At 44.3% G+C, this 16,073-nt stretch overlaps 1 protein-coding gene across 17 annotated transcripts in view; it reads left to right on the top strand.

Moving 5' to 3' along the window:
* Positions 1–16,073, top strand: part of Kalrn (kalirin RhoGEF kinase) — a 724,529-nt gene that overhangs the window by 380,508 nt on the left and 327,948 nt on the right. For all 17 annotated transcript variants that reach the window (XM_045147196.1, XM_045147195.1, XM_045147193.1 and 14 more), the window contains exons 14-15: positions 3,430–3,625; positions 14,394–14,560. In XM_045147196.1, the coding sequence (XP_045003131.1) occupies positions 3,430–3,625; positions 14,394–14,560 (363 nt within the window). The remainder of the gene's footprint in view (positions 1–3,429; positions 3,626–14,393; positions 14,561–16,073) is intronic.

Raw genomic sequence — 16,073 nt, 5'->3', positions numbered from 1 at the left:
AAAGCAGATGGAAAGGAACCCAATGAAAGAATGTTCCTTGAGGAAACAAAATCCTCAAAAAAGAGACCATCTCCAGTTGACAATGAATTGCATTTCCAACCACAGGCTCTGGCTGTCTGTGATTTGGGGAACTAGGAGGACGAGCCGGATGTGGAGTGAAAGGAAGGGGAGGTCTGCAGAATCAGGCTGTTTGACTGAACAACCCTTCAAGTCCTCTCTCTTCAGGCTGTATAGCAAACCCGGACTTCAGCTTTGTCAGCTGATGAGGGTGGAAGAGCATAAGGAGTGTGGAGGACAGAATATAGAAATACCGAGCATAGGCTCCTAGGCAGATTTCACTTTTAATCCAGAGCTTAGATTTTAGATTTGATGTAGATAGTCTCAAGGTTCTAGACCTCTGAGCCACCTCCTCTCCACCCTACTAGGATAGAAGACACTCTCTGCAAATTACTGGCCATGGTAAACTCTGGGGTCTTGCAATGACAAAAAGACCGTTTATATGACCAGTTTGACGGAAGAAAAACAAAAACTAAAATTGAAAGAGGAAGTGTTTCTTCCTTTCATGCCTATTGTCTTAGTTTTATTCAACTTTCCTTCACTTACATTCAAGGAGTTGTGTGGTTTGGGGCTATTTTCTATATATTATCTCATAAAGAATTTATTTCTGGGCATATTAAGAATACATACACATCTATAAGCAAAAGATAATCCAGAAGCAAAGTGGTAGAGCATTCTCATAAATCTAGTACTTTGGAGGCTGAGGTAGGAAATTTTTAAGTTTAAAATCAGCCTGCCTGCATAGCAATCCCATTTCAAAAAAAAAGTGTCACTTTACAAAAGTAGATATGCAAATGGGCCCCAGTAAAACAAATGAAAGTGTGCTTAACATCAGTAGTCATTAGGGAAACACAACTTAAAACTGTCATGAGATATAACATCACTACTATCATTGAAATTAAATAGATGATAATGACAGAAGGAGCAACTTGCACTTTCACACATTGCTACTGGGAACATAAAAATGTTATAATTCCTTTGAAGAATTCTCTGACAGTTTCAGATAAACATACACCTGCCGCATGACCCTCTGATTCTATTCATAATCTGTGCCCATAGAAATGCTTGCATAACAATTCTCATATCAGCCTTATTCACAATAGCTACATCTGGAAGAGAAACAAAAGCTGATCAGCAAGACAAGACAAACAAGCCACAGTCCTTCTGTACAGTAGAGTCCATGCAGCTGCGGCAAGGAATGAACTACAGATACACACAACATGAATGGGTCCTGAATGTGGCATACTGAACAAGAGACCAGGCATAAGAGTACATGCCATATGATTTCAGTCCTGGGAAATTCAAGAATCCGCAGAGCCATACCCAACAGAAATCAGGAAGGCTGCTTGGTGTGAGGAGGACAGAATTGGAAAGGAGCAAGAATGGGCTACCTAGGGTACAATGGGCTTATATTCTGTGTTAAGTGATAGCTTATATGGGTATATGATATTGTCAAAACCCATAGAACTGAATCCTAAAAATGTGTGTGTTACATGTAAATTGCATCCCAATTAATTATTTTTGTTTTGTTCATTGCAGTAGGGTTTCTCTCTCATCCAGGCTGACCTGGAATTCACTATGTAGTCTCAGGGTGGCCTTGAACCTATAGTGTTCCACCTACCTCTGCCTCCCAAGCATTGGGATTGAAAATGTGCACCACCACGCCCTGCCCAATTTTTAAAATATAAGGAGAGCAAACACTCAGAACCCTATCCTAAAAAGGCATGCTCATCCTATAAACTATCTCTTATAAACTATAAATGAAATTTCTCACTCTTATTCTCCATTTAATCTCTTTATGTAGTTAGAGAATAAGGTACTCCTCAAAGATGGAGCTCTAATAGAAACTTGTTTGCCTGCCACCCTGCTGGTTTCTAGATCCCCCAAGGTCTCCTCACAATAAGTTGACACTGGGTTTTCCTGCTAAACTCAGCAGTTCCTTTTGCTGACCCGAAAAGGTCTGGGCCATGAGGTGAGACCCCAGGGCAGTAAGAGGGGTATATCTACAGCCCCTCCCCCCCACTTCAACTAGACCTACCATGCATTCGTCTGTTTCTGGTTTTACTTGGAAAAAAGATCATACCCCCAAACAACGAACGAAATCCCATGACCCAGACAAGCAGCTCCTTGCAAAGAACTGTTTGGCCTTCCCAACCCAGTGTGCAGGGTCCCAGCATGGGATCTAAGGGCACTTCCCCCTTTTCTTGTTGCTGCTTTCTACTTTCTGGCATCCCAGAACAGCAGCATTTGGTAGCCAGAAAGGCGATGACACCTGTCAACTGGCCTGAGACCTAGTTTACTGAACAAGGGCTCTAGGGTATGTGATTAGACTGCTGGACCACGGTGCAGATGTACAGCCTGGGAGGTTTTAATTTCTACTTCCCCAAAGAGACATCCGTGCTTGTGCTGTTGCCTTCAGTGATCATTGTGGATTGGTCACAAGAACATGTCTGAAACCTCGAATCACATGAGATGGGATTATTATCTCCTTTAGTAAGCTCGGTGCTTAGCAGTTCCATGGGTGTGGGTAACTGCCGAGAATGTAAAGGAAGTGGAGGGTTTGGTGGCTACCTGTGGAGAAATGACCAGGTAAAGTGACCTGAGTCACGGCCTAGAGCAGCGAACAGCAAGACAGCTGGTATGAGGGCAGCGGTTCATCACAGGCCTCAGACTACACGAAAACCGTGACTGCTTTCCACTAAATTACAATGTGCTTGATTTTTCTGGAGGGATGCTGTGCATATACACCTGGTTTGGTCACTATTTTCCAAGTCCAGACTTGGTAGTGGAGGAAGAGAATCCTGCTCAGTGGAACATGTGGGCTTCAATATCCACCAGCCCTGTAAGTGAGCATGCCACCTTGAGCCAGTCCTCAGGCTTCTCCGGCCTTCAGTTTCTGAAGGCCTCTCCAGTTGTGAACTTTTCTTAGTAACAACTTTGAGATGTAAAGTTTTTGAATTCAATAGAAGAACTGAGCTACTTTGCCCCTCCCTAGCAAGACAAACTTTGGCCAGATGGTTCTCATCTACCCAAATGAGGGTCAGTTGCTTCTTCTAGAAGGTGACCTGAGGTCTCCTTGTTGCCTGCCTCATGGTTCATTGTGGGGATTTAATGGGATGAGGATGACAGAAATTTAAACTGTAATCCCAAGCACAATGGCAAGCAGTCATTCCTTCACATTTCTACAGACACGGACACCCACAGACACAGTTTAAAAAAACCATGTACACTTGGGCATTTGTACTCTAAGGGCCAAAGAGACAGGAAAGGGAAATTGATGGGTTAGTTGAATAGGCTTAGAATGAGGAGCTGCAATATAGCAGCATCTCCTGGACCCATAAAGCACTTGCTGATGGTGGTGGTACCTCATAGGTGACAGCAGAGCTGGATGCCTGGAATGAGGACTTACTTCGACAGATGAATGACTTCAACACAGAGGATCTGACCCTGGCAGAGCAGAGGCTGCAGCGTCACACAGAGCGGAAGCTTGCCATGAACAACATGACCTTTGAGGTCATCCAGCAGGGCCAAGATCTGCACCAGTACATCATGGAGGTGCAGGCCTCAGGTGGGTCACCTCTCATTCTCTTGGCAGGAGAGACGATGGAAACAAAGACCCCAGTTACCCCCAACTTCCACACTACTGACTTTATTCCTATAGATACAAAGAATAGAAAAACTGATATCCGCTTCTTTCTTTCTTTTTTTTTAATTGTGTGCATGGTATGCATACGTGTGTGTAGCGGCCAAAGTTTGAGGTCAAGAATCTTCTTTGGTCATTCTTCACCTGATTCTTTGAGACTGGATCTTTTGACAAACCTAGAGCTGACTGATTTGGCTAGACTAGCTTGCCAGTGAGCTCCAGAGGTTTCCTGTCTCCACTTTCCCAGCTCCAGGGTTACAGGCCTGCACCATCATGCCCAGAATCGTATATGGGTATTGTGGATCTGAATTCAGATTCTCATGCTTATGAGGCAATCACTTTAACCACTGTGCTCTCTTTCTAGCCCACTCTAAGCCCATTTTAAAGGAAGACAGACCAAAGTCATGAGAGACAAAATACCTTGTCCAAAGTTGTCCAGTTAGACTGAGAAAGAGGCTCCCCAGTACTGAGGAGAGAGTAGGAATACCAATGACAGAAAATAGTACAAGTTTGAGAATAAAAGATGACCTAAATAAACAAACAAGAGCAATTACACATCCATGCACTTGTACTCTAGTGGGCAGCTAAATTGTTCCCCACCCCGTCCCCAATGCAGTTTCCCCTTTCCTCCCCTTACTCTCAAGCAGTCTTCTGGTTTCTTGATCGTGCTTCCTGGAATCATCAGGTTTCTTTTTTTTGTTACTGGTTTGTGAGTTTAAGCACTGTCTGATAAAAGTTTATGGCAAGACCATATAGATTTATAAATACTTAGAAAAACATGGCTGAGCAACCCAGATTTTACTTCTTTTTCTGCCCAAGATTCATTTAAAATTGATCCGACAAGTGTGAGATCCCTTACTGAGTATCTGCTAGTCTCTAAGACAGCTCATACTTTGTTAGACTTGTGAAAGTCAGAGAACTTCCAGAGGACTGCTCACCCAGGGGAAAAGCCACTCATCTGATCTCAGACCTGTGCAAAGCTGGAATCCAAGTGTTCTTCCACCTAGTTCACCCCATCCTGGTGTCCTCCTACCCAGGAGGATGTCTCATAGATTGGTTCCTTGCTTCCTTGGTCAAAACAGATGGACTGAGACCATCAGTACTTTAAATGGTGGACATTAAAATCATGATAAGAATGCTGGGGTACTTTAGCAATAATACTGAATTTTAGGGTTCTTTACTTCTTTTGGTAATAAGAAAAGTAAGATCTTTATTACTGTGTGACATTCAAAGAGACAATCCAGAGAATTCTGTTCATGTTTGATAGCATATTGTTTTCTTAGATTTTCAGGCTTATAAACATAGGTGTGGTTGCCTATGAGACACTGGCCAGTTGCTAGGTATGCAGCTCACACTTCACATAGCTCATGAAGGAACCTCATTTTGGATATTCTGGGATGTTTTTCAAATGACAATACTCAGGCTTTATACCTAGATATTCTTTTTTAATTTATTTTGAGAGCAAATGAGCGAGCTAGAGAGAGAGAATGGGCATGCCAGGGCCTCCAGCCACTACAAAAAAACTCCAGATGCATGCTGCCCCTTGTGCGCATGTGCAACATTGTGCACTTGCACCACTGTGCACCTGGCTACGTGGGACCTGGAGATTTGAACATGAGTTTTTAGGCTTCTCAGGCAAGCACTTTAATCCATCATTGCTGGCTTGAGGACCTCCCCGCTCAGGGTTGGCTCTGGACCAGTAGCACTGACGATAATTGGAGCTGGCTAGAAATGCAAAATCACAGGCTTCATCCCAGATTTGAGAATCTGAAGCCACTTGTTAAGCAATGCCCAGGTCAATGGACATATACACTGAAGCATGAAGAAGCAGTGTTCTAAGATACCAGCCAAGCCACTCAGGCTCTTGTCAGACAGGGTAGATGAAACAATCCCTTCTCTGTGGCTGAGAACCTCTTCTGTACTCAGGGTTTACATCAGCCCTGTAGCTGGCCATGCAGCTATGATGGGAACCACAAGAGAGGCAGAGGCAGACCCAGAAGCTAGGATTGATACTGGCCGTGGATGCTTACCCTCATTGCTCTGAGTGGATGTGTCTCCAGCCTTAGGACTCGGGCAAACAGGAGTCATGTTCTGAGCAGCTCAGGCCTTTACTCAGTATAGCATAATCTGTTTGAGCCTTAAGCATGCCAGCATGACCTTAGACAAGCCAACCTCTGTCCCAGGAGCCAAGTATCCATGGTACCAGAAAGACTGTTGGGAACTGGCAATCTTTAAGGACTGCTTGTGACTGGGGGTTAGCAATGGTTGGCATCCATCCTCAACCATGAGGGCTGAGTGGGTGAAAATACCCACAGGCAGATGGGCTGCCCACCCCCACAGTATCCTGTTCTAGATAAGAGTTTTGCTCAAAGAGTTTTGGTTGGCCTCCTCAGCCCTCTGCCAAGACGGGCTGTTCTGCCTACCATAGCTAGCTGTTCAGTCAGGCAGAACCCATGAGACGTCACAGGAGATGAGTCCAGGGGTATCAAAAGAGTTCACTGCTTACCCTCAGCCTGCTCTGTCGAGAAGGCACTTCTGTCACGTTGTGCACAGGAGGGCAGGGTCACACTGGACCTGGGGGTGAGTTGGGATGTGAAGAGACCCAGAGCAGCACTTGCTCCCCACTCATGACTGAGGAATGCAGGACATGAGAGATAAAGGACAGACACAGCAAATGCCTTGGACACATACTGTTTTTCTAATGAACAGTATTTGAACTAAAGTGAAATAAACTGTTGTCCTGGGAAAAGAACAACTAGCAAAATTAAGGTTTTTATTGTTTTTTAGTTCTCTCTACTAAATTAATAGCTTAGGCTTTGATTTTTTTGTGTGTGAGGTACAGTCTTGCCGTAGCCCAAGCTGACCTGGGATTCACTACATAGTGTAAGGCTGGCCTTGAACTCACAGCAATACTCCTACCTCTGTTTGCCAAGTGCTGGGATTAAAGGTGTGAATCACCATGCCCAGCAGAGAGAGAGAATGAATGATGAATGGTTCCACCAGGGCCTCTAGCTGCTGCACATGAGCTCCAGATGCATGCGCCACTTTGTGTATATGGTTTTATGTGGGTACTGAGGAATCGAACTTGGGTTGTTAGGCTTTACAGGCAAGCACCTTAACTGCTTAGCCATCTCTGTAGCCCTGCTTCTTAAATTTTTTTTTTAATTTTTTTTTTATTTATTTATTTGAGAGCGACAGACACAGAGAGAAAGACAGGTAGAGGGAGAGAGAGAGAATGGGCGCGCCAGGGCTTCCAGCCTCTGCAAACGAACTCCAGACGCGTGCGCCCCCTTGTGCATCTGGCTAACGTGGGACCTGGGGAACCGAGCCTGGAACCGGTTTCTTTAGGCTTCACAGGCAAGCGCTTAACCGCTAAGCCATCTCTCCAGCCCAATTTTTTAAAATTTATTTTCATTTATTTATTTGAAGGAGAGAGAGACAAAGAGTGAGTGAGAATGGGCATACGAGGGCCTCTAGATACTGCAAACAAACTCCAGATGCATGTGCTACCATTTGCATCTGACTTATATGGGACCTGGAGAATCGAACCTGGTTCCTTAGGCTTTACAGGCAAGCACCTTAACCACTAAGCAATCTCTCTAGCCCCTGCTTTGATTTTTAATACTTACTGGAACCAGGGAATTTCCATATACTTGTTATCAAGTGTGTCATTTGTAATATTGAGCCAAGTTCTCTTGCATCCTCTGGCATGCCATTGAATTAACTTTCCCTAGGGTCACTCCAGATAGACACCAGCAACAGACCACAGTAATGCTTCTCCCTGTGTAACTTGGTGAACCAGTGAGTTTGTCGGGCTTATTTACAGAAACAGGCACTTACAGGCATGTGGACAACCCCCAAGCGACCCTATCACTGGAAATCTCACCCCAGCATGGATGACTCCTTCCCCATAGCTGCATACAGGCTTGGTCCAGCACATGGGCCATATGTAGCCAAAGATAGCTATCAGTATGACCCAGTACAAAATCATAAAATTGCCATAACACATTATGAGATTTTGTTTCCATGACTTCTTTTGTAACACCATCACAGATGGCTTTCAAGCATGAACTTTGTAGATGACACCATCCTGTCTCAATGTCAAAAGGCTGGATATGCCTGAATAGTCACTCCCCTTAGACCCTCTTATGTACACTAGCTGGCACTTCTGAGATCACCTGCAGCTGGGAGAGAGATGCAGAGGGAGTGACTAGGTCTCTGGTGAGAGTCTAATGAGCCCTCCGTCCCCTCCTTCTGTAAGAAAATGTCATTAGGCCTGATCATGAGGGTCTCTTGTGGGTGGTCACATTACTCTGATAAGATGGTCATAGCTGTTATGCTGGAGGGCAGCTTTCCACAATATATGCCAAAAATATTTTTGTTAATAGATTTTATTTATTAACTTGAGAGAGAAAGAGGCAGGGAGAAAGAGACAATGGGTGCATCAGGGCCTCCAACCACTGCAAAAAACTCCAGATGCATGCGCCCCCTTGTGCATCTGGCTTATGTGGATCCTGGAGATCAAACTGAGGTCCTTTGGTTTTGCATGCAAGTGCCTTAACTGCTAAGCCATCCCTCCAGCCCATTTGCCAACAATTCTAATGAAAGCAAAAGCCTTGGTGTACATCCACACCAGCCTTAGGAAGCAGGGCAAACAGGAGCCGTGTCCTGATAAGCTCAGGTTCTTTCCTCACTATAGCATTATCTGTTTGAGCCTTAAGTTGAGAGGTAGACAGTTTTGCTTGGAGGAAAAGATGTTCCCTGAATTCAGGGTCAAGTTCTATCATGAATGAGCAACCTGGCTTTGGAAGTTCCTCTTCTTCCTCTTGAGAACTTAATCTTTTCTGTCTACTCTGGCACATGGACTTTAATTTCTGACTTTCCTTCCAATTCCTCCTTGCCATGATTCAGCCCTTCTACCTTCACTTGTTATGCCCCAGGTCTTGTCTGCAGTGAAGTCTGGCCACATAACTATTACATTTGACCTTCAAAATAATACAGTAACTACATGACCTTATGGATATGTTGCTTTTGTGGTTTAAAGTATCAAGTCCTTTTATACAATGTTTCAAAGTGAAATACACACACACACACACACACGTGTGTGTGTGTGTGTGTGTGTGTGTGTGTGTATAATCTTTGGAATCTATGGGTAATAATAACTAGAATTTACTGTGCCCAGTGAGTACCCAATTTCAGCACTTGAAAATACTATAAATACGTTAAAAAAATTATTGTGGCTGGGCGTGGTAGCACACATCTTTAATCCCAGCACTCAGTAGGCAGAGGTAGGATGATCTCCATGAGTTTGAGGCCACCCTGAGACTACACAGTGAGTTCCAGGTCAGCCTGAGTTACAGTGAGACTCTACCTCAAAAAAAAAATGAAAATAAATATTTTGGAACTGGCTTAAAGTTTCATGGGCTGGCCTTGAACTCATTCTGTAGTCCAACTGGATCTTGAACTTAAGTTCTCCTGCCTCAACCTCTTGAGTAGCTAGGATCACAGGTCTGCACCACAGGCCGGGATAAGATATATTCTGCTTTTTGGGATCATTCTTCTTGAGCTTAGAGGCTAAGAACACAGCTTTGAGGGTAAATCCTGGGTTGAAGTCATAGCCACTCCTCATACCTAGGTGTCCCTGGGCATTTATCCAGTCTCTCTAAAGCTTCCTCTGGGAAAGAGGCAACATAGGAAGATCTACTGCATGGGGACATGGTTAAGATGATGGACATCAGTGTGGGTGGAACAAACGAAGGTGAAAATACTGAACCACAAGTAATTTTATATCTGCCATAAAAGGATAGAAAAGGGAAAACCTGCATCTGATTTCAGAACGGAAGCTACTCTGAGGTCCACAAGGATGTGGACCTGCTAGAGCTGATAGGTGGGAGCCTCAGAGTAAACCAGTGATTCACAACCTGGCGGCACCTTTAGAATCACCTGGGGAACTTCTTAAAAAGACCAGTGTCTGGGCCTTGCTGCTCAGGGAGCCGTCCTTAATTGGTCTGGAATGGGCTCAGGCTGTTTTTAACCATCCCAGGCCATTCTAAGGTACAGCCAGACTTGAGAACACTGATCTGAAAACCTGATTAAAGGACTTTGTACTGTCTGACCTGAGTGTTGTATAGAGGGAGGCACACAGAAAGAAGAGTAGAAGGGCAGAGAACAGAGAAAAGATATTCTCAGTGAGATAGAGATGAGCTAAGATCAGAAACAGCTTGAGAACATGATAGGAATGGGTAGCAGAGGCAGGAAAGCCAGGCTGTGGCCCTCGGCAGAGCTACCTCTCCCTTTGAGAAAGTGAAGTGGTAGCAGAGGCTGGGATGTCACTCAGTGGCAGAGCATTTGCCTCGATTGCTAAAAATCTTGAATCTGATTCACAGCACCCCCAAACAAATGAAGTAATGAAGTTGTATATCCTGACCATGCAGCCAAGGAAAGCAAAGTGCTACTTAATGTTATTATGCTGTTACTAGCTGTGGCCTTGAAAAAAACATTATAGAGCGTTCTGCAACTGCGCATAGCATATGAATATCCGTCATCTGGGGTCATGGTCACTGCTACCTTGTCCAGTGATTAAGAACCCCAATTGTGTATTAGAATCTCCCAGGTGCTTGAGGAATAGTTGAAGCCTGGGTGGCAGCCAGAAATTCTGTGGCAGTGGGTCTGGGGTGTGGCTAGGACACAGTGATTTTTCAAAAGTTCTCCAAATGAATCTAATGTGTGCCACATTGCAAGCCTTATTCTGATAGTATTGAAACCACCATAGTTTATAATGATATACTTTGAGCAATAACACAAATATCTGTCACTAGATTTTTGTTCAATTTTTTTTGTTTGTTTGTTTTTTTTGTTTTTCAAGGTAGGGTCTCACTCCAGCCCAGGCTGACCTGGAATTCATTTTGTAGTCTCAGGCTGGCCTCAAACTCAGTGATCCTCCTACCTCTGTCTCCTGAGTGCTGGAATCGAAGGCATGCACCACCATGCCCAGCTAGTCACTAGAGTTTATATTTACATTTTATAGAAGCCACTTAATAGTCCCATCAGTAATCACCATAGTATACATTATAATTTCCCCTAAGAAAAAGAAAAAAGTGTAAAAATGAGTGAGTTTTGAACTGATAAAATACCAGGTTCTAGATGTAATGTGTCTCAGTCCTCATAGCATCCCTAAGATAAGGATAAGATTCCCATTTTACAGATGAGGAAACAAACACTCAGGAGAGAGTAAAAGTCACCCTGTTAATGTATTTCGGATCATAGATTCAAACCCAAGTGTGTTCCTCTCCAGTGTTGTCTACCACACTGTCCATTGATTGGGAATGTTTGGGTGATATGAATGCCAGGGCCAGAAGAGGCATAGATGAATGGGCCATGCATGGCCCAGCATCAAGGAGCCCTCTGTTTATTCCAGTAACAATATGAACAAAGTCGTAAGGAGCCACCTTTGATGGTGTGACAGATCCCTGTAGAGGCACAATGGAAAGAAATCAAGTTACTGCTTTTTTATTTTTATTTATTTATTTGAGAGTGACAGACACAGAGGGAAAGACAGAGAGAGAGAGAATGGGCACGCCAGGGCTTTCAGCCTCTGCAAACAAACTCCAGACGCATGTGCCCCCTTGTGCATCTGGCTAACGTGGGACCTGGGGAACTGAGCCTCGACCGGGGTCTTTAGGCTTCACAGGCAAGCACTTAACCGCTAAGCCATCTCTCTAGCCCCACTGCTTTTTAAAAAGACAAATACAGTCATTACTTGATGGAAAGAGCACGCAGGTTTTTCTAGATTGCTGCAAACTCCTTATGATTACCAAGGGCAACTCCAACCAAAGCAAACTGCTCAACGTTGAGAGCTGGACATTCCCAGTGGATAAACGTCAACTGCACTCAGAGCTGTGTTTGCAGTGGGAGTGAGAGGTTAGTTTCTGGACTAGGTACACGTCAAATTCACCCTCATGCTTCTCTCATTAGCTCCTTCCACAACATTGGATCCATATGTGCTGAGTGCAGGTAGACAGTGGGCACCCTCTTCATCCTCTGCACATCCTGTGTTAATCAAATATATATATATATTGGGCTGGAGAGATGGTTTAGCAGTTAAGGTGTTTGCCTGCAAAGCCAAAAGACCTCAGTTCAATTCCCCAGGACCTACGTAAGCCAGATGCACAAGGGGGAGGGCACGCATCTGGAGTTCATTTGCAGTGGCTGGAGGCCCTGGTGCACCCATTGTCTCTCTCTCCCCCCGCCTCTCTCTCTCTCCCTCCTTCCCTCCTTCTCTCTCTCAAATAAATAAATTTTTAAAAAATATCAAGAAGAACAGATGGAATGGCAGGGCCCCAGTTTTAGAGCACATGGCCACTTCTGCATGATGTCTAGAGCAGAGGCTGGCCTTATTTGATGAGTTACTTACCAGCCTTGAGAGGCCATTCACATGCAGTGTGACAGGTGAGCCTACCAGAGAGAGAGAGACTTTGATGAATCCTAGCAAGTTGAACACCAGAGATGCATGCAGAGTGAAGATGAGCTCAAATAAATCGCGAGATGACTGGACATGATAGGGCCAGGGGTCATTCCCCTACTGAGCCTGGCACGGTGGAAATCTCTCCATTTCTTCTCGTTTTTATTTCAGTCCAGGAGATGCTCTACCTCATCTTCCTTGCATCTGAAAATAGTAACTAAGAGGGGGTTGGCTGCCAAAAGAACAAGCCGTTCTTTTCTGTCTCCCACAGATATTTCAGGAGCTGAGACTTAGAATTATGAAACGCAGAAAAAATAAACATGAAAAGATACTGAAATTATTACCATGTAACACCAGAAAATATTTTTTCCCACTCTCCCATATTGGCCTTATATAAAGCACTATTTTTGCCTCCAGAACCGAATTTCCCTCCGTGTGGGCAGGCTTTACTTGCACTCGCCGGATGCAGGCTGCAGGCATGTGGCGGAGCAACAGCAAACTTCTGCTGGTGTGAGTCAGAGCTACGGGGATCCTCCTAAAGGAGATCTTTAGTGTGTGTGGCCACATATTGCAACTTGGAGGTTCCTTTGGGTTGGATCCCCATGGAGGTCCACCGCCCTTGGGAACATAACCTGCTGGGTTTCAGAGTGTGGACTCTTCTTCAATGTCTCCCACAGGGTACATCCAGAGCACAGTGGCTTTGTGTTAAAGGTCACAGGATGAGAAACTGGGGGAAAGATTTAGACAGAATTATGAGTCTACAGAGCTAACTGGAGTGAGGGATCAGAACAGACAGGCAATCCCGAGTCAGAATGTCCCCAGCCCTAAGAATCCGAACAGGGCTGACTCAGATATAGGTAGATATCAGAATCAAGAACAGCATGGGTCCCACTTTATATCAAGTCACCAATAAACAAGCAAGAGGGTGTAACTGAAATAAATTCAAGCTTAATGCGAGAACCAGGAACTAGCAGAGCTGTGGAACTAGCATCAGGGTCAGTATATTTCAATATATTATATGTGCAGATAATAAATAGATGTGCATGTGGCATATGCCTTGCATGTGTCATTTCTATTTTCCAACACATTTAGGAGGTCAGTAGCTATGTAAAATCCTAGCTTATGAGGAAAATGAAGATTGCGAGTGCTTAGATAACTCCCCCAAAATGAAGATTCTATCTCAGGATTGGCTCCAAAACTAATACATGTGCAGTGCTTTCCTTGTGAAGTAAATAAGGACTCGGTTTCAACCACTAACAGGCAAAAGATAAAATTCGTCCCTTTACTTTCCCTTTGAATTTGTTAACGACCTTTCCTAAAGCAGAAATCCATATGAGAAAGGCTACCTTGGACCAGCTGGTAATAAGATATCAATAGGAGCACTGACTGGTGGGGGGGAGAAGGTATGAGCAGATCTATATTCAAGTACCAGGAGGGTATATAGAAAGAGCAAGACAGGGAAGTGGACAAGGACAGAGCCACAGCTTTTGGGTGGCACGTACTGACTCAAGTTCCTATGATAGGCGAGCAGTTCGTTGAGGTTGGGTGGTATGTTCATAAACACTGGGGATGTTTGACAGTGAATAACTGGATGTATGAACTGTTTTGACTCAGTAGAGCAATGAGCAAACTTCCTGGGTTGGCAAATCTTAAATGTGTTTCTCTGAATGGATAGCATTCACTGTCCCTGTGGTATTGTTGAGGGGTATTTATTTGAAAGCTAACATTTATGTCTAAGATTTGCTTTTATCAGGGAACCTACATTGTTGGTTAATAAAATCAGCACTCTGACCTGATAAATTTTATCTAACCAGATAAGAGAATATGCTGTTGTTAGTTCTGGAGACAGAGCCCTTTTGATTCAACTTTAGAATTTCCAATATGGGCCGGTTGTGGTGGCACACACCGGTAGGATATTGCTGAAGAGGCAGAGGCAGGAAGATCAGAATTTCTAATATGGTCCAGAGATTTCTCATGAATCTGTGGGGACGTCTAGGTGATGGACTTCCAAAGATCCAGTACCCTCTCTAGCTCCTGTGGATAATAAGGCATTAGCCATCTGTTGAAAAGGTCTTCCTTGGCAAAGGATTAGTTCATGCCAAAGTGATGGTGCCCTCAGCAGGGCCCAGGGGAGTATGTGGGGTTGGGTATTTGCTGACAGTCACTGTCAAAGCCCAGTTTTCTTATGCATATGAAGACTGGAGTTTAATTGTTTGCATTTTTTTTAATCAGGAATTGAGTTAATCTGTGAAAAAGACATAGATCTGGCAGCTCAGGTGCAAGAGCTCCTGGAGTTTCTACACGAGAAGCAGCATGAATTGGAGCTTAACGCCGAGCAGACGCATAAACGGCTAGAGCAGTGTCTCCAGCTGCGGCACCTCCAGGCTGAGGTCAAACAGGTGGGTTTGGCCTGGTGCCACCCCTGCAGCAGGGAGGCACACAGCATCACAGGTATGCACTTCAAATAGCCAGGCCTTGGGAAATAAGGTGAGGTAGGGGCTAGTTGGATTGATTTCTAAAAGCCTGGCAGTTGACACAAAATAGGGTACAATGCCTCAAACTTCCTTTCACTATAGAATAGGAAATTCAGAGTATTCCTAAGTTGTTTTGTCATTGAATATGTTCTCTTCCTTCCTATGTTCCATCCTGTCACATAGTCCATGAAAAATACAAATCCTTTATCAGTAAATAATCTGGCTACAGAGCCAGGTTGGACCCTTTGGGGCACCTCTGTGCCTCATCGAACTCCTAATACAGAGTTAGCAAGTAGGAATTAAATAGTAGCCGTCATTTTCCCAATGTATATATGACTCTTATAAGAATGTTTTCTTGGGCTGGAGGGATGGCTTACAGTTAAGGCGTTTGCCTGAAAAGCCAAAGGACCCTGGTTCAGTTCCCCAGGACCCACGTTAGCCAGATGCACAAGGGGTTGCATGCACCTGGAGTTTGCTTGCAGTGGCTGGAGGCCCAGGCGTGCCCATTCTCTTCCCCCCCCCCCCGTCAAATAAATAAATAAATAATTTTTTTTTTAAAAAAAAGAATATTTTCTTGACATAGAAAAGACAGCAGTTCTTATCTGCATGAGGCACTATACCAGGCATTTTACTGGAGACCATGCCCAGACCTCCAGAAGCATGTGTTCAGTCACTAGCAGCACATCTGTAGATATTACTATTAGAGGCAGACTAAGTGGTAATTATGGTATACCTACGATGAACAAAGTCAGGTTAAAGAAATAATGATGTATTTATAGTGCCATTTCCATTCCCATCACCTTCACAACCACTCTCTGTAGTGTCACTGTTCCTATTTACAGATGAAGCCTATTTACTGAAGCTTACAGGGTCCCCAGGCAATGGTCACTATAAGGAAGAGAGCATGCTACTACCTTCCATGGGTCTATGAGTGCCTTTCAGCAGAGGAGTCACCACCTCATCTCAGTGGTTGTTGCTGTCTGTTCCACGCCCTCCCAAGTAACTCTGTCCTCTGCTTCCCATGGCAGAGCCTCATCCACTGAATTATCTATCCTAATCGAAGAAGTGTCTTCCATTTTCAAACATTACACAGTGACTGTTGGAGCTCTTAGATTGAAATCTGTTAATTTAGTATAGCATGTCGTATTTCATTTAACTCTCACTCAGTCACTTACATGCCTGTATCCTAGTTATTCCCAGAGTGCTGGTCATATTAGATAAAATGATCTTCACTCCATTTCTCTTCTGGTCAGTGCTCAGCAGAGTTCGCGCATACGCCATGCTAAAGTTTTGTGTTCAGTGTAGGTGAAATCACTGCATCCCACACCCAGCCTCCATCACAGAAGTGCCATCCAATTGTTCACTGCCTAGTCATCCTGAGGTCATGTCTGAGCTTTCAGACAGAACCATTATTTATAAGGACATGGTGGAAACGCCA

Source organism: Jaculus jaculus, chromosome 4, assembly GCF_020740685.1.
Source record: "Jaculus jaculus isolate mJacJac1 chromosome 4, mJacJac1.mat.Y.cur, whole genome shotgun sequence".
In the NCBI taxonomy this organism is placed as follows: Eukaryota; Metazoa; Chordata; class Mammalia; order Rodentia; family Dipodidae; genus Jaculus; species Jaculus jaculus.
Note: the sequence above shows the minus strand (reverse complement) of the source record. Positions and strands in the feature narration are given on the sequence as shown.